We start from the raw sequence: 21,243 nt of genomic DNA on the forward strand, positions 1-21,243 counted from the left end.
ATAAATCAGATAAAAATGCTTTGGGCTGGCTCTGCATTCAAAGCTTTTAAAGATAAAAACTATAACTATCATCCTTAGAATTTGTTCTCTTTGGACCACTTCATAAATTCAGAAGCTTTTCTTAAGACAGCCCTGCTGCGGGGGTGGGGTGGATGGGTTAGTTTGCTTGATTGCTTCCTGTATATACAGTTGTGTTCAAAATTATTCAACCCCCAATGCTGTAAAGGGGTTTAGGGACTATAGTGTACATTTGGAATTGTATTCAGAATCAAATCCTACAAGGACGTTTTAAAGAACCAAATGCAACTAAAATAACATCAATTGTTTATGTAATACAGTAGTAAATGTTTCTTTTGTGGTTTCTTCATTGCCACAATTATTCAACCCCTTAAAGACTACCACTCTGAAGAAGAGAGGTTCATTCAGGTGTTTTCGATCAGGTATTGAAAACACCTGTGGATGTCACTGAGCACCAATCAAGCATAATAAGCACCAATTAGGCAGCTTTAAAATGACTGTGATACTCAGCTCCTTCTAGACATTTACTGGTGTGGTTACAAACATGGTGAAGTCAAGAGAATGGTCCAGGAAGACAAGAGAAGAGGTGATTTGTCTTCACAGGAAGGGCAATGGCTATAAGAAGATTGCAAAGAAGTTAAACATACCAAGAGACACCATAGGAAGCATCATTCACAAATTCAAGGCAAAGGGCACTGTTGAAATGCTACCTGGTCGTGGAAGAAAGAAGATGCTGACTTCGACTGCTGTGCGCTACCTGAAGCGTAGAGTGGTGAAAAGTCCCCGTGTGACTGCTGAGGAACTGAAAAAAGATTTGTCAGATGTGGGTATAGAAGTTTCAGCTCAGACAATAAGGCGCACACTGCGTAATGAAGGTCTCCATGCCAGAACCCCCAGGCACACCCCCTTGCTGTCTCCCAAGAATAAGAAGAGTCGACTGCAGTATGCCAAAAGTCATGTGGGCAAACCACAAAAGTTGTGGGATAGTGTTCTGTGGACTGATGAAACAAAATTAGAACTGTTTGGGCCCATGGATCAACGCTATGTTTGGAGGAGGAAGAACAAGGCATATGACGAAAAGAACACCTTGCCTACTGTGAAGCATGACGGAGGGTCAATAATGGGGCTGTTTTGCTTCTGCAGGTACAGGGAAGCTTCAGCGTGTACAAGGTACCATGAATTCTCTTCAGTACCAGGAGATATTGGATGAAAATGTGATGCAGTCCGTCACACACCTGAGGCTTGGGAGACGTTGGACCTTTCAACAGGACAATGATCCCAAGCATACCTCCAAGTCCACTAGAGCATGGTTGCAGAGGAAAGGCTGGAACATTTTGGAGTGGCCATCGCAGTCACCAGACTTAAATCCGATTGAGAACCTCTGGTGGGACTTAAAGAAAGCAGTTGCAGTGCGCAAGCCTAAGAATTTGACTGAACTGGAGGCTTTTGCCCATGAAGAATGGGCGAAGATACCCGTAGATCGCTGCAAGACACTTGTGTCAAGCTATGCTTCACGTTTAAAAGCTGTTATAACTGTAAAAGGATGTTGTACTAAGTACTAAGATTGAATGTCACTTGGGGGTTGAATAAAAACTAATAATGATGTGAGCACAGAAAAGACATTTGTGGTTATTTCATTATAAACTTAAGGTTATATTTCTCTGACCTACAAGTGCCTCTTTCATGTAAATGTAAGCAAGATGACTGAATGATCAAAATCAATGTCAAAATGGCCAAAACATTCAATTTCAGTGGGGGTTGAATAATTTTGAACACAACTGTAATAATGTTCCCTGGGTAAAAGCCTCAGACATCAGCTCAGAGAGAAGGGTTAAACTGATCACTTGCCCAGTGTTAAGTTTCTAAAGGCATGGATACTTTTAATAGAAATTACATTGTTGAAGTTTACCCCATCCCACCTGCCATATAAAATGATCCAATAAAAGTCTAGGAAAACTTTATTAAGTGTTTTTTTGTACGTAGACTTATTCAAGAGGATATACAGAGGCAAACGTGGGGGATGTAGGGCGCCCCCTCACTTTTCACCAGCAAGCAGCCAGATGACTTTCAGGCTAATACCGTAACTACATTTGATATATTATATGGTCATGAGTGTTTGTCAGGTGAAATACTGGGAAAACGTGAAAGAAATGATCCCTGGAGGGAAGTCATCTGGGATGCACTGAGAGGAGGGGGAAAAACGACTACAGTAGCTGCAGCTCTTAGTCCCTGGAGAGTTAAATCGGGACAGGCCTTTAGATCGTCTTCGGACAGGAGCGATCCCCAAGGTTGCCCACCGGTAGAAACAAGGCTGCAGACTTGGAGAGAAAAGGTAACTCGGCGAGGGCACCAGCGGCCCTACAGGAGGCGACCCGAAGCGGGTGTTCACACCATCTTTCTTGAGCTCCACGGAGCGTCTTGCCTCTCCCTCAAGAAAGCGGCCGAGAGCAACCCCACGAGCCGAGTCGAGCCGCCCGCCTTTTTCCCCCCATGGTACCGGAGCCCGTCTTCGGCCCCTTCAAGACGGAGGTCCTGGGGCTTTAAAGGGAGAGGGGGCGCCCAACGCAGCCTCTCCAGCGCCCCTGTAAGCAAGCGATTGGCTGGTTGGGCAGGCCGGGAATGGGGAGGGGTTACTTAATCTGATGTCACAAGCCCACAAAGTGGGGGAAGGAGTTATTTATAGAGAGGACGAGCAGCTGCGAGGAAGCGCGGTAAGTGGACGCGAGGCAAGCGCGCGGTGGCGTCGGCCGGTCGCCTGCCTGCCTTGTTCTCCGGTGAGGGTGACGAGCACCCGGGAGGGGGCCGGCGGGCGGGCGGGCGGGCGGCCCGGGGAAGGCAGCGGCCTCCTCGCCCGCTGGCGCGGCGCTGCCTTAACCGCCCTTTCTCTTCTGCTCATTGTTTAGCGCCCCCTTCGACTGATCGTTCCTCCGTAGCCGCCTTGATCGCCGCGGGTTGAGGGGAATAAAAGCAGGGAAAGGAAAAAAAAAGAAGAGCGAGATTGAGTCGTGATGGATCCGTGTCACACTGAGGAAACCGGCCCAGAGATTCCCGGCCTTGGTGAGTGGGCTCCGCCGATCGGCGGCCGTTACGGCCGTTGCTGCGGGCTTGGGAGCGCTGGCGCAGATCGGGGGGGAGGGGCCGTGACTGGGACGCCGCGAGCCTCGGCTCTGTCTGTCTGTCGGTCTGCCCGCGTAAGTGCCCCCCCCCTCCTCGTTTGCTCCCGCATTGCCAGCGGGAAGGGGCGGGTGTTAGGGACAAAAACGGGATTGTCCTCTCCTCTCCCCCCAGCCCTTCATCGTCTCGACCCCCCCTTTTCTCCCCTCCTCAAAGAAAAAGCCACGGGAGCGCGCGCCCCCCCCCCCGTCCGGCCCCCTTCCAGGGTTTTTCGGTCTTCGTTCCGAGCCAGGGCTCCTTCCCCTCCCCCCCCCCCTCCTCGCCTGCTTCCTTTTGACCACGTCCTGCCTCCGCCATTGTGGTGGGTGTTGCCTAGATTGCGCGTTACGCGCTCGGCGGCCATTCTGAGGCCTAGCCGGCCGAGAGCCTGACTTGTGTAGGCCGCAGCGGAAGGAAACGGTTGGCATTAACCCGGCCCTTGCTCCTTTTCTCACCGTCAAGCGGGGAAGGTGAGGGGCGGGAGGACTCGAACCCAGGGAGGGCGGGAGGGAAGGGGGCTTTCAGGATCTCTGGCACTTGAGTCGCCGAAATGGAGGGGAGCGTGGCGCCAGAGCAGGGCTGGGAGGCCTCTCCGGAGCCTCGCGGCCCCCACCGACGGGATCCTGGGGCTTGTAAAAGCGGCTGTGCTCAGTACAGGCGGGTCGGCTCGCTCGAAGGAAACCTCGCGGTTGTGTCGCCCATTTTAGTCCGTTGAAAGAAATTAATGTAGTCAGGACTCAGTAGTAGTTCCTGAGTAGGGATCGTGGCCAGTTCTCAGAAAGCGGCCTTTGTTCCTTTGCTTCTTGAATGTTTTAATACTCTGTATAATACCGATGGGAACATTGATGCTTTGTCTGAATTTAAGTATGGTAAAACTCATGGAAATGGCTCTGAAGTAGCACAAAGGAGCAGGCTCTTCAAAGTCATGCTTTTTAACACTTTTTCTGCCTTGTCCCGAACACAAGAAAACGCTGCTTCGTAAGTAAAGGAAAGAGAAGACGTGCTGTAATATACATGTTGTAATTTGTACCTTCCCACAAGAGAGCCTGAGCTTCAAACATTATTCCTAGCAAACATGTGGCCAGCACACAGGTAGATATGACCAGTAAGTATACTTGTGAATTTGACTTCACTGATACTCATCATATGAATTGGCAGTAGTTACCACAGAAATCTGCACTTACAAAAAATATTTATTGTAGCTAAAGCATCTTTAAAACATGCAAAGCATACTATGTAGAGGCATTGTAACAATGTTTCCATTAAATACTCCACACATTTCCAGTAACAAGAAAAATGTTAACATTACATTCTAAATTATCTTTGAAGCAGTTCATGCAAGTCATCATTTTCTTCAAGGCAAATTGGCTCTTGAAAGAATCTGGATCTTTAGTAACTGCTAATTTTATGCCTATGTTCTCTGATTCTGTTATATAGCAGCTTATTCTCTTTACACATAAAAAAGAAAAATAGGAAGTGGTTTATATAAATTGGACAAAGAAATTGTAGTCTTCCATGTGTCAGCATTGAGCAATATCTTCGTTTGCTAAGTAGTCAAAAAAGCCTTGACCTGTAAAAACAAGACATTTTAACAAATTGTTGAAAGCAATTCTGATTTGAATGTAGGTATCAAACCAGATATATAGTATATTAAACAGCTGCATAGAAGCTAAAGTAAGGGAATTGTCTTCAACCTCCACTTTGCTTGAAAGGTGAACTAATATAATTTTAGAACTGCGGAGCTAGAAGGGACTCTATGGATCATTGAGTCCAGCCTCTGTCAAGGAGACACACTAAGGAATCAAATTCCCAGCCACTAGCTCTGAAGTCAGATGCCCAGCCAGCCATTCTCAACCTTTATTTGGGAATGGCCCTTCTAGTAGCTTTCCTCAGGTTACAAGGCCTCCTGTCAAACACAAATACAACAAATATATCTTTCAGAAACTTCTTACATTTTCCAGTTTGATGGCCCCTTCGAATGTGCCAGGGCCCCCCTTTGAGACTGGCTAAACCACTGAGCTATCCAGCAGTTCTTAATGTAGATGGGCACAATTTGGTCTTCAGTTTAATGACAGAACTGCAGGACAAATGGGTCAGCATTCTGAATGGGATTTTGGAAACATTTATGGTGCTCCTTTAAATAAACGTACATCTTTATGTGGCTAGAAATTAATTTTGATGGCATACTGTGTATGATAAATACAATTGAAGCTTTCTCTTGCAATGTTTAGATCAGCTGCAAAAAAAATATACAATCAGTTGTCCAGATTTGGTCAGTGTAACTGACTGATGTTCAAGTACTAGTTTTATTGTGGAACAGATGAATGTGAATGGTAATTAAAGGACAGCAACATGACCCAAGAAAGGAGAATCAGTTATAAGGCGTTTAACATGAGATCACCGTGGAATGTCAGGATACACATCAAACCAAACCAGCAACATAGCTTTGAAAAACAAGCTACTGCACAAGGGGAGATACTTACTTTTTCCAACAAGTACTCTTGTTTTATTTCATCATTTTTGAAGTCTTCATTAACATCTAAAACTAAAACTGGTATGTCCCCAAGGTTGTCAAAATCCACCCTACAAAAAAGTTTGTATTGTGAGTTTGCTTTTCTTGAGGAAGATAATTTAAGATTATTCCAGTGGTGATCAGTTATCACATTGCATGAAACAAACAGCTATTTGTGGAATAATTTTACTTGCAGATACATTTATTACACCTCAAGCAGAAAAGCACATCCTTCGTTTTCTAATATAGTTGGAAGCAGAGTGGATAACAATGATTTTAAAAAATTGATGTAATTTAAATAAAATTCGTAATCATTTTTAAATTTTAAATAAAATCCACCCTGCTTGAAAGCAGTCCCTATTGACTTCAGTGGACCTCCTTACAGTGACACTTTGTGTCAAAATTGGGCTGAAAAGTCACATGGTTCTTCAGCTTTTGAGCTCACAGGAATCTTGATTTGCTGGTACCTGTACTTTACCAACAGGTGCTACATATCCAGTCAACATTATTTTTAGTCAATGTGATATTCGCAGCTAAGGCTGAACATTGATGCTTGATTAAAACTGAACTTTCTGATGCTACAATCAGAGTAACATGTAAACAGCCACAGAAGTCCTGGATATGCAGCCTTAACTCTGCTGCAAGACAGCACCATTCTGGTCTGTTATTTTCTGGTTCTAGAAATCCGCTGAGTTTCAACAGAGGCTTGAAGAACTCATTCAGTATTAAGAATACATTCAAGAGAAAAGTTAAAAGATTACAAGCTGCTTACTTCATTGTCCTTTCATGAAGCCAAGTTTCATGTTTGTGGTGAAGATTTTCTAGATATTCCAGTTGAATGTCTTGTTCCTCTTCTCTTCCTCTCCGTTTCAGTCTCTCCATACACTTCTGTTTTTCAGTGTCAATAAAGCATTAAGCACATCATATGCTGATTACAAAAAAGGTTCTCAAAGCCTAACCTTTATTTGCTCTTGAATAAGCTACATAATTTGCTATGTACAAAAATTGTATAAATTATAGATTCTGACTTTAAAATACTTGTCTCAGAACTATTTAAGTATACTAATTGCTTAACTACCTATTTAGGTGAGAGTGAAAAAGCATGCTAACTTGCAACAAAGTAAATGAGTTTAGGGTTATAATGTATTTGCTTGATAAATACATTTCTGCATGCTGTTGACACTCAAATGTATCTAAAGCTTGAGACAACTCACTGAAATATTATTTTAACAAGTGTGCTATTTTGATAATGTTATCATGTCTATATATGCTTCATTTAAAAAGATATCTTACTAGTAGAATGTTTTAAAACAATCAGTAAAATTCCTTATTGTTGTATCTTGGCAACAGAGTACTTCTATGGAACCCTGATGTCAGGATGACTAGGTTGCGGTCTAGGCTTAGACTTATTTTGGGATTACAATTGCCTAGGTAGGTAGGACTGAATTCTCCTTGTATATACCAGAAATTAAGAGTTTTTCTTTTTTTGATATCCTGATTAAAAAAACTTCTTTTGGCAGTTAAGTTCAACAGTTAGTTTCCTGTGCTTTTCTATAACAGAACCAAGTTGTCTGTGTATTTCAAGGACAAAGGTGCTGTTTATGTCTGCTGATTTAAAAAGATAAAGATTGTGACCTGGCTGTGGTTTATTATGGTGGCTAAAGTTCTGTTGAGTGACTCTGCACATATAAAGGCTGCTATTATCCCCTGAGTGAGTTTAGTATCTGGCTAGAGAGATAGACGTTGCGAGTTCAATTCTCCATTGTGCCTTCCAGGGGGGAAAAAACAGGTTGAGTAGTCCTGGGCAAACTGCATAGTCCCAGGGTGTCCTCAAAAGAAGGGAATGGCAAGTGCACATCTGAGAAACCTGTAACTGGGAAACTCTAGAAGGGATTGCCATAAATTAGAATTGGCTTGATGGCGCGTAGTAATTGTTCTCCCCACCTCTTAAGTTCCCAGGAATCCATTTTTTATCTAGAGAAGCCTTTGGGAGCCTCAAGGTGAGGATGGGCGTCTTTAATATCTGAAAAATTGGCACCTCTGGCCCTGGTAATTTTGAGACATTAAATGCTCTCTGCCCATGGCATGACTCCCAAAGGCTTTCCAAGGTTTAAAGCGAGCCTCAGAAGTGGGTGCTGGCATGAGATTGGAAACTTTAAATTAAAGATTAACATGCATAGCTGATGATTCTGATGACTATCAGTCTTTATAGTTGCTCAGTTGGCTTTTAGCCTATGTGTTAGCAAACTTGCCCTGCAGGCAGTTTAGGGACATATCAGAAACCTAGAAACTGACCTTTTTTGCACCTTATTTTGTTCAAAGCAAAGTGAGAATCTCCAACTGTTCACATTGGAGAACAGACAGTATTTGCATCATGCTATGCTGATGCCTTAGCTTTGAAGTTTGCAAATTTTAAAAGCAGCTTTTGGGAATACCAGTATGAAAAGTTCCAATTTGCCTACATCAAAACTATGTCCAGTTTCAGTCTAAATGGGCATACATATGTACACATTTTTGATCTCCTGTCTCCATAATAATCAATGATGTGGTTTTTGCAGGAAAATTCTTGTTAAAATTTCAGTTGCTCTAAATAGAGCATGATCTGATTCAGCATGTTTTAAGTTTTTGTTTGACTTGCACTGCTAAAAGGTAAATGTGTAATTTGATACTGGTTTGGATTACATGCATTTTTTGTTTTCTTTATATTTTTATAATCATACATACTGTTATACATACTTCCTATAAACCAAGGACTTAATAAGCATTACTCTCATAATAGGGTAGAACATAAATACAGTGAGGCCTCGCTTTACAATTGCCCCGTTTAACGACGAAACCGCATTACGACGAACTTTTTGCAATCGCTTTTGTGATCGCAAAATGATGTTTCCTATGGGGGAATTTCGCTTTATGATGATCGGTTCCCTGCTTCGGGAACAGATTCTTCGCAAAACGACGATTTTCCAACAGCTGATTGGCGGTTTCAAAATGGCCGCCAGGTAAACAAAATGGCCCCCCACTGTTTTCTGGGACGGATTCCTCGCTGCATAATGGCTGCCCTATGGAGGATTTTCGCTGGACGGTGAGTTTACAGCCCTTTGGAATGCATTAAACTGGTTTTAATGTGTTTCAATGGTTTTTTTCTTTTTGCATTACGTTTTTGTTCTACAGCGATTTTGCTGGAACGAATTAACGTCGTAATGCGAGGCACCACTGTAATGATTTTTTGAATTATGTCTTGCCTACAAATGTAAGGATGACTTTAACTCTCAGATTACTTTGAAAATGCCATGGTTGTTAAATACTGCATCTATATCCAGTCTTAATTTATGAAGTTTATGAAGCAATATGTCTTTAGAAATAAAATTTTCTGTTAAGAAATTTAAGAAGGAGCACTCCATTTGAGAATCTAATGCAGAGACTTTTGTACCCACATAATTTCTATTGGTTTTTGCTCTGTGTATCTAAAACTGTAGCTGCCAAGGGTGGTGGACATACCTCAGGAGTTGTTCGCAGATAGATAATGCCATCTAACTCCAGGTTGGACTCAAATTGGTTCAGAAGCCATGAATGCCAGTCCTGATAAATTGCCCACTCTGTTTCATTGAGGTCTCCTGATTCAAATGAGTTGGAAGCAAACACATACCTATAATAAAATATTTTTATGAGATTAAATTGCAAACTTGATAATGTTGTTGTACAAAAATAATCACAGCTGCAGTCCTACATAGAATACCTTTTTGTAAGGAAATCCCAGTTAAGATATGAAGAATTTTGAAAGCATTTAGAATCAAGTTAAGTAGATTAGTATAGTCCCATTGAAACTAAGTAGCTGTGGACAAGACCTAGAAATTAGAGAAGAACCTAAAAGTTCTATGTAGCTGTGGTTATTTCTGGAAGGATGAAATAATTTCATCCAGAATGTTTCTGTTGCAGGGATGCCATTTCATGCTTTATTTTTGATACATAGTATGTGGACTATTTCTTACTCATTACTAACAATATTCATGTAAATTACTACATGTTTACCTGTCACTGTACACTGATCTCTCAAAAAACTGCACAGGATGTTCCGCTTCATAGAGTTTTGCAGAAACTGGCTTCAGTTGTGCTTTAACTCTACTCAAACAGGCATAGGTCTGGAATGTATATGTCCATCTTGTAGATTTGCTGTATAGCATTTGAAGCAGGTTTCCCCCACTCTTTTGAGATGTTGAAAGTTCCTGTTAATTATAAAATGAGCTTGACAGTCACTTTTCCCCCAGTTACAGACAGGCCTTGCGAAGGGTCTATATAACTTAGCTCATAAAATATACTTGGGTATGGCACAGTAGCATCAAAACTGAAATAGTCAAGCTATCTTTAGAACTGGTTTGCTAGCATACATCCCTGTAATTCCCAAACAATGTATAATGATTTTTGGCTGAAGTTTTAAGGCCAGTTACTTCATCCCCACCCCACCCCCAAATTACTGTAGTCAATAGTTGGGACTTACTTGATGCTCATTTTCAGATGTCTGGATGTTGCACCATTTAGCAATTGGTTCAGGAATTACTTCCCACTCATCATTATATCTTTCTAGTAGATGAACAAATGTAGATTTTCCTGCAGCTGTAAAGAAAACAAGATAAAATCATTGGTATTCCTATAATTCAGATACGAGATCTTCTGACACACTTCCGTCTTGGAGAGCCAGTCTACTCAGACTGATCTTATACATCTGTATCCTTTTTCTCCCTAGTCCTGACTCTGAATATGTACAGTATTCTCTGACTTGCTTTCAGTCCAGAACTCAAGTTATGTAGTGAATCATAGTATGTTATGTGCAGAGCATTAAGGGAGGGGAACAAAGAGTACAGAAGCAAACGACGAAAGTAACCCTTGACCAACTCCAAATATCTGAGTTTTAAGGTCTAAATAGTATGCCTTTTGCATACGCCCTCAGTGAAATGTGCAGTAGGGTAGGGCATCTGTAAGAAATCTCGTATTAATTTGTAATTTGCATGCTCAGTTTGCTGGTCTGTTTTTCATGTTAGGCGAGGAGCACCGGGTTGCTTGTGAAATTATTTTTGAGCAGAAGTGCTAATAGCACGAGAGCGCAGTTGCAGTATAAAGGCTGCTTCGAAAAATCCCGCCAACCCCGTGCAATTACTTTCCGGGAATTTGGCGCCATTAAACTTCTACTGGGAGGCACGCATCTGGGGAGAGCGACTGGGTGAGTGGGGGAAAGGATTTCCGTTCCGCTGGAACGAGTCACGGCCGAGTTTTCAAAAAGCAAGCTTCCGATGGACAGGATAGTTCGTTCCCTTCGGCTCTTGGGTGTTAAAGGATGAGGAAGTGAAGTGCTGTGCACATAAGGCGGGACGGCGGAGAGGCACTTACCGATGTTCCCCTCAATGGAGACTTTTTTGAGGTGCTTCTGGAAGCTGCAATCCAGCGAGCGGGGGGGACTGAGGCAATGGCGCTTGCACGGCGGAGACATCACGAGCCGCCCTCAGCTTCTCCGTTCCTGAAAGGGGAGTGTAGCCCTCTGCTTTCGCGCCTTCCTGCCGCTTCAAGAATCCCGCCTCTCGGCGGCCAATCCTTGGGGGCGGCCAGCCCTCCCTTTCGCCCCTGCTCCGCCCCACTTTTTTTTTTGTCTCAAAAGCACGGAGAATTCCCGCTTTCCAGAAATTGCCCTCCCACCCTGTAGTTAGACGCAGTTTGGGACGGGTACTCGCAGCCCTTGTGCCTGCCGAGTCCTGCCTTGCCAAGCTATCATCCAACCCCCCCTCCACCTCCGTGTCGCAGGCCACTCATCCGCGGTTGTAGTAGGAACTACAATGTGGAGCCGTGTGGTTTGGCTGGTGCTCGGCGGGTTTGGGAGTTGTGCGAATAAACTCTTCTGCGCCTTTCAGGAAGTTAAGCGCTATGAGGTTTATAGTCAAAATGTTACCATGAGGCGGAGTTCCTAAAACCACCGACAGGTGGAGGCTATGCTGATAATTACGAACCCCCCCCCCCCGGCCCAACGGTTAAATAACGCTCTTTCCCTGTGAAGTGGGGAGCGAAATTTGAGGTGGCAACATTTACGTGCTGAAGCGTGTTTTTGTTGCCTGTTTGGCCTCTGAAAGTGTCGCCTAAGTACGGACTTGGGAATCGTGGCTCGCTCGCTTGCCGAGGGAATAGTCTAGTAGGGAAGGACTAAAATGGACTCTTCATAGTGGCGTGGCCTAAAATCCCGTAGTAGTATGTGGTAACTAGAGTCGGCCGATTGAATCAGTGGAACTTGCCTAGATTTCAGTGAGCTTACTCTAGTTGTGACTTACTACTGAATTTCAGCTATTGTGTGCTTGGGACAACGGAGACATTTTATGTGTTTTTTTGTGCTGCTTCAGCTCTGTTTATGGCCCTGTTGCATTACGCCAACGCGGTTATTGCTTTTGTTTGTTGGTAAACTCGAAAAACTGGTGAAACTGGTGTTTGCTGTGATTTTTCTTTAGGTCGTTCCCAGACGGATTTAAACTAGAAAAGTACCTAAGCGTTCTTCAAATCAGTGGATTATCATTTTCCAATGTCGAGAATGCTTGCATCCATGGGAAGCGCTGTATCTTAAGGCTTTTTTTCCGCCAAAGTATTAAGTTATGCTATACCTTTGGATTCGACGTGGATAACACTGGCTTTATATTGTCTCACAATTCTGTGATTTCCTGTTTTGAAACGAGTACGGCGACTTCTCTTATACACGATAATTAACCCTGGCGCTGCTGCTCTTGTAGGCCATTGTTTTGAACGCATGCGTATAATTACGTCGAGACTCAATTAGGTAGCGTAGGCTATGGCAGGAATAGAGTCGCTTCGTCAAAGTACTATGTGCTGCGGGTGAGGAAGCGGCGATACGTCAGGCTTGGTCAGCGTACCCAACTACAGTATTTCCATTAAGTTCCACAAGAGTTCCGACTCCCCAATAACGGTGTGTTAGGTTTTGCCAGGCAGGGCATGCGCAGATGGTGTTCAAGCAGGCTGGGGGAGGGGAGACGCCGATGCCGTACGGCGCGTGCGCTGTGTCGGAGCTTATTTACGCGCGTGCGTCCTGGTCTCCATTTTCGGCCACGCCGCGCCAGACTTTAGAAGGTGAGCCTCCTCTCAGTTTGGGAGTCCGTAGTTGCGGCCTCCTTGTTTTGAGCTCTTCGCCGAGGCCCGCGGTCCCGGGGAGCGGCTGACTTTTTCCCCAGCTGCTCAGGGCGGCTGAGGCCTCTTGTTTAGCAAGCGGGGGCGGCGCCAGGGCCTGGTCGAGCGGAAACGCAATACGCGCTCGGCGCCATTTCCTAAGAACTGAGTGCGTCCTGCTGACGCCGCCCGGCCTTCCGTGTCTGGTGAGGCGAAGTGACTTTTACTATCTTCTGTGCTGCTCCGGACGAAGATTTCTCTTGCCATGTGTACGTGGGGTAGACGTGGGAAGGCGGGAGAAGGCGAAGAGGGCGGGCGGGCGGGCGGGTATAGGGCTGCCGATGTTCTCCCCCACTCAGTGTGGCGACGTCTTTGTCTGCCCCGTAGCAACAGAAGGTGAAACCGAGACTACGCTCACTTCCAGCATGATGTTAAACACCGAAGGCGGCGAGGGCTATGTCGTGAAAGTGCGCGGACTGCCCTGGTCCTGTTCTGCCGATGAAGTGCAGAGGTTTTTCTCCGGTAAGAGTTTGGTCTGTGCGCGCCCCCTCCCCTTTTGTATCTGTTGCCGGGAGGGGGGAATCTCTCGCTTTTTGTTGGGAAATCAGTAAATGCATGCTTAATATTTTGGAACTCACATCCTTGCCGCAAGAGGAAAAGGTTCCTTAAGTTTTTAGCTTCAGAGATAGCGATTTTAATTTAATTTGTAAATCAAGTATTCAAGTCAGTTTTTAAAATAACTGGTATTGAGCATGGCAAGATTTCTATTATAGAGTGTTGTAAGAGTGGTGCAAACGTCGGACAAAAGATTGAAAAATTGTATTTATCCTTTGCTTTTGTTTTCTGTAATTTTTAAAGCATGCTGTTAATGGAAATTCTGTGAGATGTTATTTCTATGAATTGGTATTCCTTAAAGTTCAGAAAAGATATACAGGTATTTACTGAGACCACAGTTGCTCATTTCAGATTGAAGCATCATAAGGCAAGCTTTGTAGACTGAAGTCAGTGGGACTTGAGATGGTGGTCTGTTGGTATGCCTAACTGGTTCTCCCACTTCTTCATAGAATGCAAAATACTAAATGGATCTTCAGGGGTCCGTTTTATCTACACAAGGGAAGGACGACCAAGCGGTGAAGCATTTGTGGAACTGGAAACTGAAGAAGATGTGAAGTTGGCACTGAAAAAAGACAGAGAAACAATGGGACACAGATATGTTGAAGGTTTGGATTGCTGTAGTAACTCGCTAAATAGGCTTTCATTTGGGTGGAGTTTTAGGTGCATGACTTTTCTGCGTTTGTGTGAACTTGAACATGTTTTCCAAATGATTGTTGTGCATTGATGTTTTTGTACAAAATTCCAAAATTCATTAATTCTAAGTGCCTCTTACAGTCTTCAAGTCAAACAACGTTGAAATGGATTGGGTTCTGAAGCATACTGGTCCTAACAGCCCTGATACGGCTAATGATGGTTTTGTACGTCTTAGAGGACTTCCATTTGGTTGTAGCAAGGAAGAAATTGTTCAGTTTTTCTCAGGTATGTGGGGTACAAGTTCTAGCTATAGTTGTGGGGAAAGGTTAGGTTTTAGTGGCACTGAAATAATAGCTAGTTATAAAGCAAGCCATACTTAAACTGCCAATCTTGAATGGTTAATGCTTTTGGGTATATTAAAACGAAAATCTTTTAAATGTTTTCTGCTTGGAAACTGCCTCCAGATTTTAAAGTATCCCCTAAAATTTGGTCCTTTGAACCTTTACAATATTAAGGGTGGTTAATATATTAAGCAGTGAAATAAATGTTAATAAACTGGAGGCAAAGCTGTTATTTAAACTCTTCCACTCTGTTTAGTCAAGTGCTTAGAATTTTTGCATAGCTTTAGATAACGTGTTGAAAATATAGAAATTTAGTTTTGTAATTGTAGCTTGATTGAAAGGGTGGAAGAAGATAAATGCTGAAATTATCCTAAAATCCACAGTTAGGCTGGTTTCTTCATTAGAATGAATCAATGTCATCAAATTTTGAACAATGTTTAGTATTTTTTAGAATTTGACCATATCAGACTGGATTTTAAATAAAGTATAGGTGGGGGAGTATGAAACCCAGGGAACAAGAAGTAGGCTTGATGTGAAGTCTTTAGGGCTGCATTTAGATTTCTTTTCAAAATTGGAATTATAGAGTGAATTAGTTCCTACTTGTTACTTTTGGTATCAATTTATATTGCCCAACTGTGGATCTCATGAGTTTTTTTCTTTTGACCACATGTCTAAATTTGATGTTCATATATTCTGAAATGAATGTTAGAATCTTAGTGTTTTCTGACATTTGTAATAAGGGAGCACAAGATACTTGCCTGTCTTATGTTTATAAGTATTGGATATTTTCAAGATTGGATAAAATTGGTGGCTTCATATAAATTCATGGGGAGGTGAATTACAGTTCATAGCATGAGAAAAAAGGATTAGACAAAAGACAGAAGTGAAGATTACATCAGAATGTTTGGAATATGTAGTAGTAGTCCAGATAAATCTGAATGTTTTGTTAGTTGAATTAGATTCATAAGATCAATTTATGTAATTTTAGATTTTTGAAAAATGTTTTTGCAAATATTAATGGTATGCATGTACAGTTTTTCAAATGAGTTTTTATATAAATGCCAGTTCTTGATTTCATTGTTAGAGCTGTTAAATGTTTTGCATGAAGTTGTTTAAAACTTGTAATGCTTTATAAAATGTTATACTTTTTAAAGAGAAATTTAATTGATAAACTGAAGTGCTTTAGAGATTATTAATGTTAACATTGTAGAAATGTGTATTTTGTAAACAGGTTTTTAAGAATCTACTAGTATATGATAAGTGTTCATGTTGACATGTTTTTATATAGTGTTGATAATTCCATGCTGATTCTAGATTTAAAGTATAACTACTGGTGTATTTTAAAGCTATAAGAAAATCATGATTGGGCTTGTGATGTTAATATTACCCCCCTACTGGGGTTATTTGTCCTTGGGTTGAAGGGTTGGAAATCGTGCCAAATGGGATAACATTGCCGGTGGACTTCCAGGGGAGGAGTACGGGGGAGGCCTTCGTGCAGTTTGCTTCACAGGAAATAGCTGAAAAGGCTCTAAAGAAACACAAGGAAAGAATAGGGCACAGGTGGGGATGGATGGTTGGTTGGATATGTCGCTCTTCTTATGGTAAACTGTTGTTAAATCCATATTCTCTCTTCTCAAGTGCTCACCTCACAACATGTAATGTCATGCCCTACTAACATCTCCAATATTATCATAAAATGTTTTTACTATTTGTTTTTTTTTTTAATATGCAAACTGGCTGAAGTGCTAGTTTTGCTGTTCCCTAGATTACTCAAGGCTCTTAATTCTCCACATATTTAATGATAACTTAAGGACTTTGAGAGACTATGGCTTTAAATTTCCTAATAGTACCAATTATGCCTCTACTTTTAAAGACACTTAGCATTTTATTACCATAAGAAAATGTGATTACTAAACTTTTTTCTTTATAAATTGATGAAACATTTTCTTGTGTAATTTCTTGCATAAAAGTACAATTTCCAAAAATGTCACAAAGGGTTTATTCTAAGTTTTGTGACTCATTAATTGAAGCATGCATCTTTTGCCCATGCTAATTTTGCCATGCAAATGCATGGAATAGGCTTGTGAGCACACAAAAAAACTTTTTTTGAATGTACTGATGGGTTAAAATTCTGGTGGAGGCTGGTTTTTTAACCCTTCTGCATATTGCCATATGAGCAAAGTATGGGCACTGTTGAGTGGACATCTGTCCCTCCAGAATGTGTTGCAATTATTGAAAAGATAAATTTGCTGGCTCTCCCTAACCTTTAAGGTGGGATTTTAATGAGCATACAAATAAGTTACAATCCTTACTGTATTGCTTGGCCTTGGATTATTTGCTACTGTATATTAAAAAATCTGGTTTAAAATTGCCAGTTCCAAGGCTATGATTTCAGAATGTGTTTTTTGTATAATTTAGTGTGCAAGTTTTAAAATTCTCAATTAGTTTTATATGTCTGAACTCTTTAGGTACATTGAAATCTTCAAGAGCAGCCGAGCAGAAGTGCGCACTCATTATGATCCTCCTCGCAAACTAATGGCCATGCAACGGCCGGGTCCTTATGACCGGCCGGGTGTGGGGAGAGGCTATAACAGCCTTGGTAGAGGAAGTGGGTTTGAAAGAATGAGACGCGGTGCGTATGGTGGAGGTAAATAAACAAAATATTCTTACACTTTAAAAACAAGTTATTTGCAACAAAAGCATTTTTGAATGTAAAATATGTTTCTTCATACTCTGAAATTCTGGTTTCAGGTTATGGTGGCTATGATGATTACAATGGCTATAATGATGGCTATGGCTTTGGATCTGATAGATTTGGAAGAGGTAGGTATTCTTGATTAGGGCAAATGAGGCAAGTCATTCTACATACAAAAGATTTAGAATGGACTGTCCTTTCTACAGGAATGTCAGATCACAGATATGGGGATGGCTCGTCTACTTTCCAAAGCACAACTGGTCACTGTGTACACATGAGAGGATTACCTTACAGAGCTACAGAGAACGACATTTACAATGTAAGTTACTGTCTTTGTTGGCATGTGTTCATACTGATATATTTTCAGGATTGCTTCCCTTTTAAGAGAACATAGTATGAGAAATGAAATTAATGTTGCCTCCATCTGGTGTTCTTTGTAGTTCTTCTCGCCTCTTAATCCTGTAAGAGTACACATTGAAATTGGACCTGATGGCCGGGTAACAGGAGAGGCAGATGTTGAATTTGCTACTCATGAGGATGCTGTTGCTGCAATGTCCAAAGACAAAGCAAACATGCGTAAGTTCATCTTTCCTGCAGAAGCCTTTATTTTCATCAGCTTCTTTCCCTTTCTCCCACAAAACAGATTTTATACTGGTCTTAACATTACAGTAATTGGATGTGGGTGGTGTAATTTCCACTGCTCCGTTTTTAGCAGTGACCAACATTGAGTGTTGTATCAAGATATGAGTCCTTGTATGTAAAGTAGCTTTATTTGGGAAGTTTGTTTGTGGGTCAGTGCATCGCTGTCTTTTTGTTCCCTTAGAACACCGATATGTAGAACTCTTCTTGAATTCTACAGCTGGAGGAAGTGGTGGTGCATATGGCAGTCAGATGATGGGAGCTATGGGTATGTGTAGAAATTCAGTTTCGTGTAAAGTACTGCTGATATTTAACAAAGTCGCTAATTTTATATAGTTCCTGCTTATTCTAAGTGGCCTAAAACTGAAACTCAACATTTTGTCTTAATCACAGTCAAGGAAACTGAAGGGGTAGTCCAAGATTGGAACACTAACACATTGGCAGGTATATAAACCTTTTAGTAGGTATACATTCTAATGATCAGGCTGTTAAATGAATAAATGTTTTATCTATTGTATGAGTGGTGGCATGAGTGAGTTCTGAGATTACGAATGATGGCATATTGGGTGTGGGGAAAGAGACAACATGCTGTCCATGTGTTACTATATTTTTTTGGACGGGGATTGGGTATGGGATGAATGCTGGAATTATTGTGGCTTTCATTATCACAGTAGGCATTCTACTTAGCCTCAAACTTGAGTATTCTTCTGCAACTTTCAGTTCTGTGTAATAACTTCAGAAGCTGGGTTGCTTGTTCTAAGAGCTCATTCTTGTGGTGGTTATTGTGTGCTGTGGGTATATGTGCTGCTTTTATGGCATTTTGTAGATTGGTTAGGCTTTGTTCTTAAGATATGAGAAAGAAAAAAACTACATATTCTCAATTGCAAAAACGTTTTGCAGAGATAATTAAGTGAGCTATTCAAGTAGCTGTATTCTGAATATCTTTGTTACACATTTAAAAGTGCTATATATGAGGTGGGTAGCCTAGAACAGTATTATTAGTCATTGGAGCAGAAGTCAGATATCCTGTTGAAAGTTGGCATCTCCTGTGTGATCTTAAAACTGGCCCATATGGAGTGGTTTGCATTGTGTATTAGCATATAAAGGCTATGCAGCCACCAGAACATACAATTCTATAGATCTAAGTACCACTTCAAGTTCAGTTAGTGCACCTGAAATGTACAATGTATTTTAAAGGAATAGACATGCCATTTTCAGATGAGTACAACAAAATTACTTCCAAACTGAATAGTTTACACACCTCAACATAGATGCCACACAAATCGCTAAGTTTGTTATTTGCATAAGTGTTGTCTGCAAATGCTTCCCTTAAAAATGACAGCAAAACTAGGAGTCTTTCCATATGAGATTATGCTGTAATAGGACTAAAATTGCCCTTTTGAGGTAGTATATATCATAAGAATCTTAATGAAAGATGATGGTAGTCAAGGTCTTAACATGCATATCCTTAACTTGAAAGGAAGCCAATCCAGTTATGGTGGTCCAGCTAACCAACAGCTGAGTGGGGGTTACGGAGGAGGCTATGGTGGTCAAAGCAGCATGAGTGGATATGGTAAGATGTTTTTATTAATCTTAAAGGGATATGTGTTTGAGTTAGCTAGCTGCCTTTTTGAGAATCGACATGCTCAGGCAAATACTTAACTTATGACATTTCAAAATTGCCTAGGTATTTGGTTCCAGCTACCTTATAGGATGAAATGTAAGTCTTTAGAGGAAAAATGACAGGAACCCTTTTCCTTATAATATTTATTTATTTATTTGATTTATACCCTGCCCATCTGGTCTACAAGACCACTCTGGCTCTTTTAAAATCTGAAAATAAGTAGTTGACCCAGTCTATATGTGCTGCATTGCATTGTTAGTTAATGGTGTGAAAATGATAATGTACATTAGGCTTTGCGGTAGAGGAGGGCATTAAGATGTTTCAGGGTTTGCTCTGGACATACTTTACAAAAAGTCTGGGGAAGTGATTTGCTGGCTTTATAGAATTATAAACTTGGCATTACATAGAAGAAAGTTTGTCTTTTCAATAACAAAATTATGCAAGGTGGTATAAGATAACTTGTAGGAAATTATGTCGCTGTGTCTGAAGAGTACCACAGTTTTACACTAAATTGTTTATTATCTACTTTAGGTAACCAGAGTGCGATGAACAGCAGCTACTACAGTAGTGGCAGTCGTGCATCCATGGGAGTGAATGGCATGGCTGGAATGTCCAACATGTCCAACATGAGTGGTGGCTGGGGAATGTAACTCTCCTAATTTTTGGTCAACTTTTTTAAGAAAACAAAAAACTTAGTTTAACAGTTTTGCAATACAAGCTTGTGATTTATGCTTTACTTGTAAGTGAAATCAGGATCATTTTAAAACATTCAGGTTCAGTATTTTTGAATATGCTGAAACATTTCATCTAGGGTGTAAGTCAAGTAAAGTTCCTGTTCAACCATTTTCAGCTTTTCCCCTCGTTTTTGTTGTAGAAGTGTGTATGAGCAGTAAGCGTATTTAGGTTAAAGCTGTTTCAATTATGTTAAATGTTGCTCTTATACTGTGTAACACCAAACACTTTCCAGTGCATGTTCAGGAACATGCTTTTTTGTACAAACAAAGATATAGGAGCTGTGTTGAAAACTCAAGTGAACATTTGGCATGTTAGTTCTAGTTTTTCCTTTTTAATATTCTTGTAAGGCACATTAAGCTTTTTAAGTTAATGGGGAAATGTGAGATGCAATACAGCCACTCTTAGGATTTTGGTCTTGATGTTCGTATGAGATCTGAGGCCTTGATTTAATCTTTTCATTGTATTGTGATTTACTTTTAGGTGTATTGCGCTAAGTGAAACTTGTTAAAATAAAACTTCCTTTTAAAAACTGGAACGTCTCTTGATTTAAGTAAACATTGCTACCAGAAGCAACTGTTTTGCTGGACTAATTAGTTCCAGCAAATGTTTTTTATTCAGAGTCCATCATAACAGGGTTCTTAAATATATGCTTTTGCAGAATTTGGTAGTAGCCAGGAAATTGAATTTGGGTAGAGTGATGAATTTTTCTGTAGCACTACCCACTGTGTGAAAATTGGTGCTTATAACTATTCTGTACAGAGCTGAGATAAATGAGACTGCTTTCAGATACAATGGTGCCTCGCTTAGCGATTGCCTCATTTAACAATGTATTCGCTTAGAGATGAGGTTTTAGGAGCGATGTTTCCAATGGGGGAATTTCGCATAGCGACGTTGGGGACCTTGCTTCGCTTAACGATGACAGTTTAGGTCCCCCTGTTTCACTTAATGATGTTTTTGACAGCTGAGTTTTTGCTATTTTTAAAAGGTGTTAAATTGTTTAAAAAGTGCTTGAAATCATTAGTGCACTTAATAAACTCTTTGTTAACCAAATTTGGCTTTGTTCTGACTTTTTTTGAATTTTTGGTGGTTTTTTTCTCCCCCATTGAAATGCATTGAAAAGGTTTCAATG

General features: G+C 41.2%; 2 protein-coding genes across 20 annotated transcripts; one reads left to right on the plus strand and one right to left on the minus strand.

Moving 5' to 3' along the window:
* Positions 1-2,567: 2,567 nt before the first annotated feature.
* HNRNPH1 (heterogeneous nuclear ribonucleoprotein H1) lies at positions 2,568-20,643 on the plus strand. Of its 19 annotated transcripts, none has more exons than XM_020782738.3 (14): positions 2,568-2,729; positions 2,922-3,075; positions 13,220-13,354; positions 13,897-14,052; positions 14,222-14,365; positions 15,843-15,981; positions 16,890-17,068; positions 17,173-17,244; positions 17,302-17,435; positions 17,557-17,692; positions 17,940-18,023; positions 18,149-18,199; positions 19,236-19,328; positions 19,911-20,643. In XM_020782738.3, the coding sequence occupies exons 2-14, from the start codon at positions 3,027-3,029 to the stop codon at positions 20,027-20,029; spliced, it is 1,491 nt and encodes a 496-aa protein (XP_020638397.1). In that variant the 5' UTR covers positions 2,568-2,729; positions 2,922-3,026; the 3' UTR covers positions 20,030-20,643. The 19 variants fall into 19 exon arrangements, with proteins under 19 accessions (XP_020638397.1, XP_072846185.1, XP_078241800.1 ...); XM_072990084.2 differs by having other exon boundaries at positions 17,323-17,435; XM_078385674.1 differs by having other exon boundaries at positions 16,890-17,053; positions 17,323-17,435.
* Positions 4,347-12,069, minus strand: LOC110073482 (deoxycytidine kinase 2). Its single transcript, XM_020782743.3, has 7 exons — positions 11,066-12,069; positions 10,179-10,294; positions 9,713-9,906; positions 9,182-9,329; positions 6,456-6,571; positions 5,655-5,754; positions 4,347-4,741 (listed from the first exon to the last, which is right to left on the minus strand). The coding sequence occupies exons 1-7, from the start codon at positions 11,163-11,165 to the stop codon at positions 4,718-4,720; spliced, it is 798 nt and encodes a 265-aa protein (XP_020638402.3). The 5' UTR covers positions 11,166-12,069; the 3' UTR covers positions 4,347-4,717.
* Positions 20,644-21,243: the final 600 nt, after the last annotated feature.

Source organism: Pogona vitticeps, chromosome 2, assembly GCF_051106095.1.
Source record: "Pogona vitticeps strain Pit_001003342236 chromosome 2, PviZW2.1, whole genome shotgun sequence".
Classification (NCBI taxonomy): Eukaryota; Metazoa; Chordata; class Lepidosauria; order Squamata; family Agamidae; genus Pogona; species Pogona vitticeps.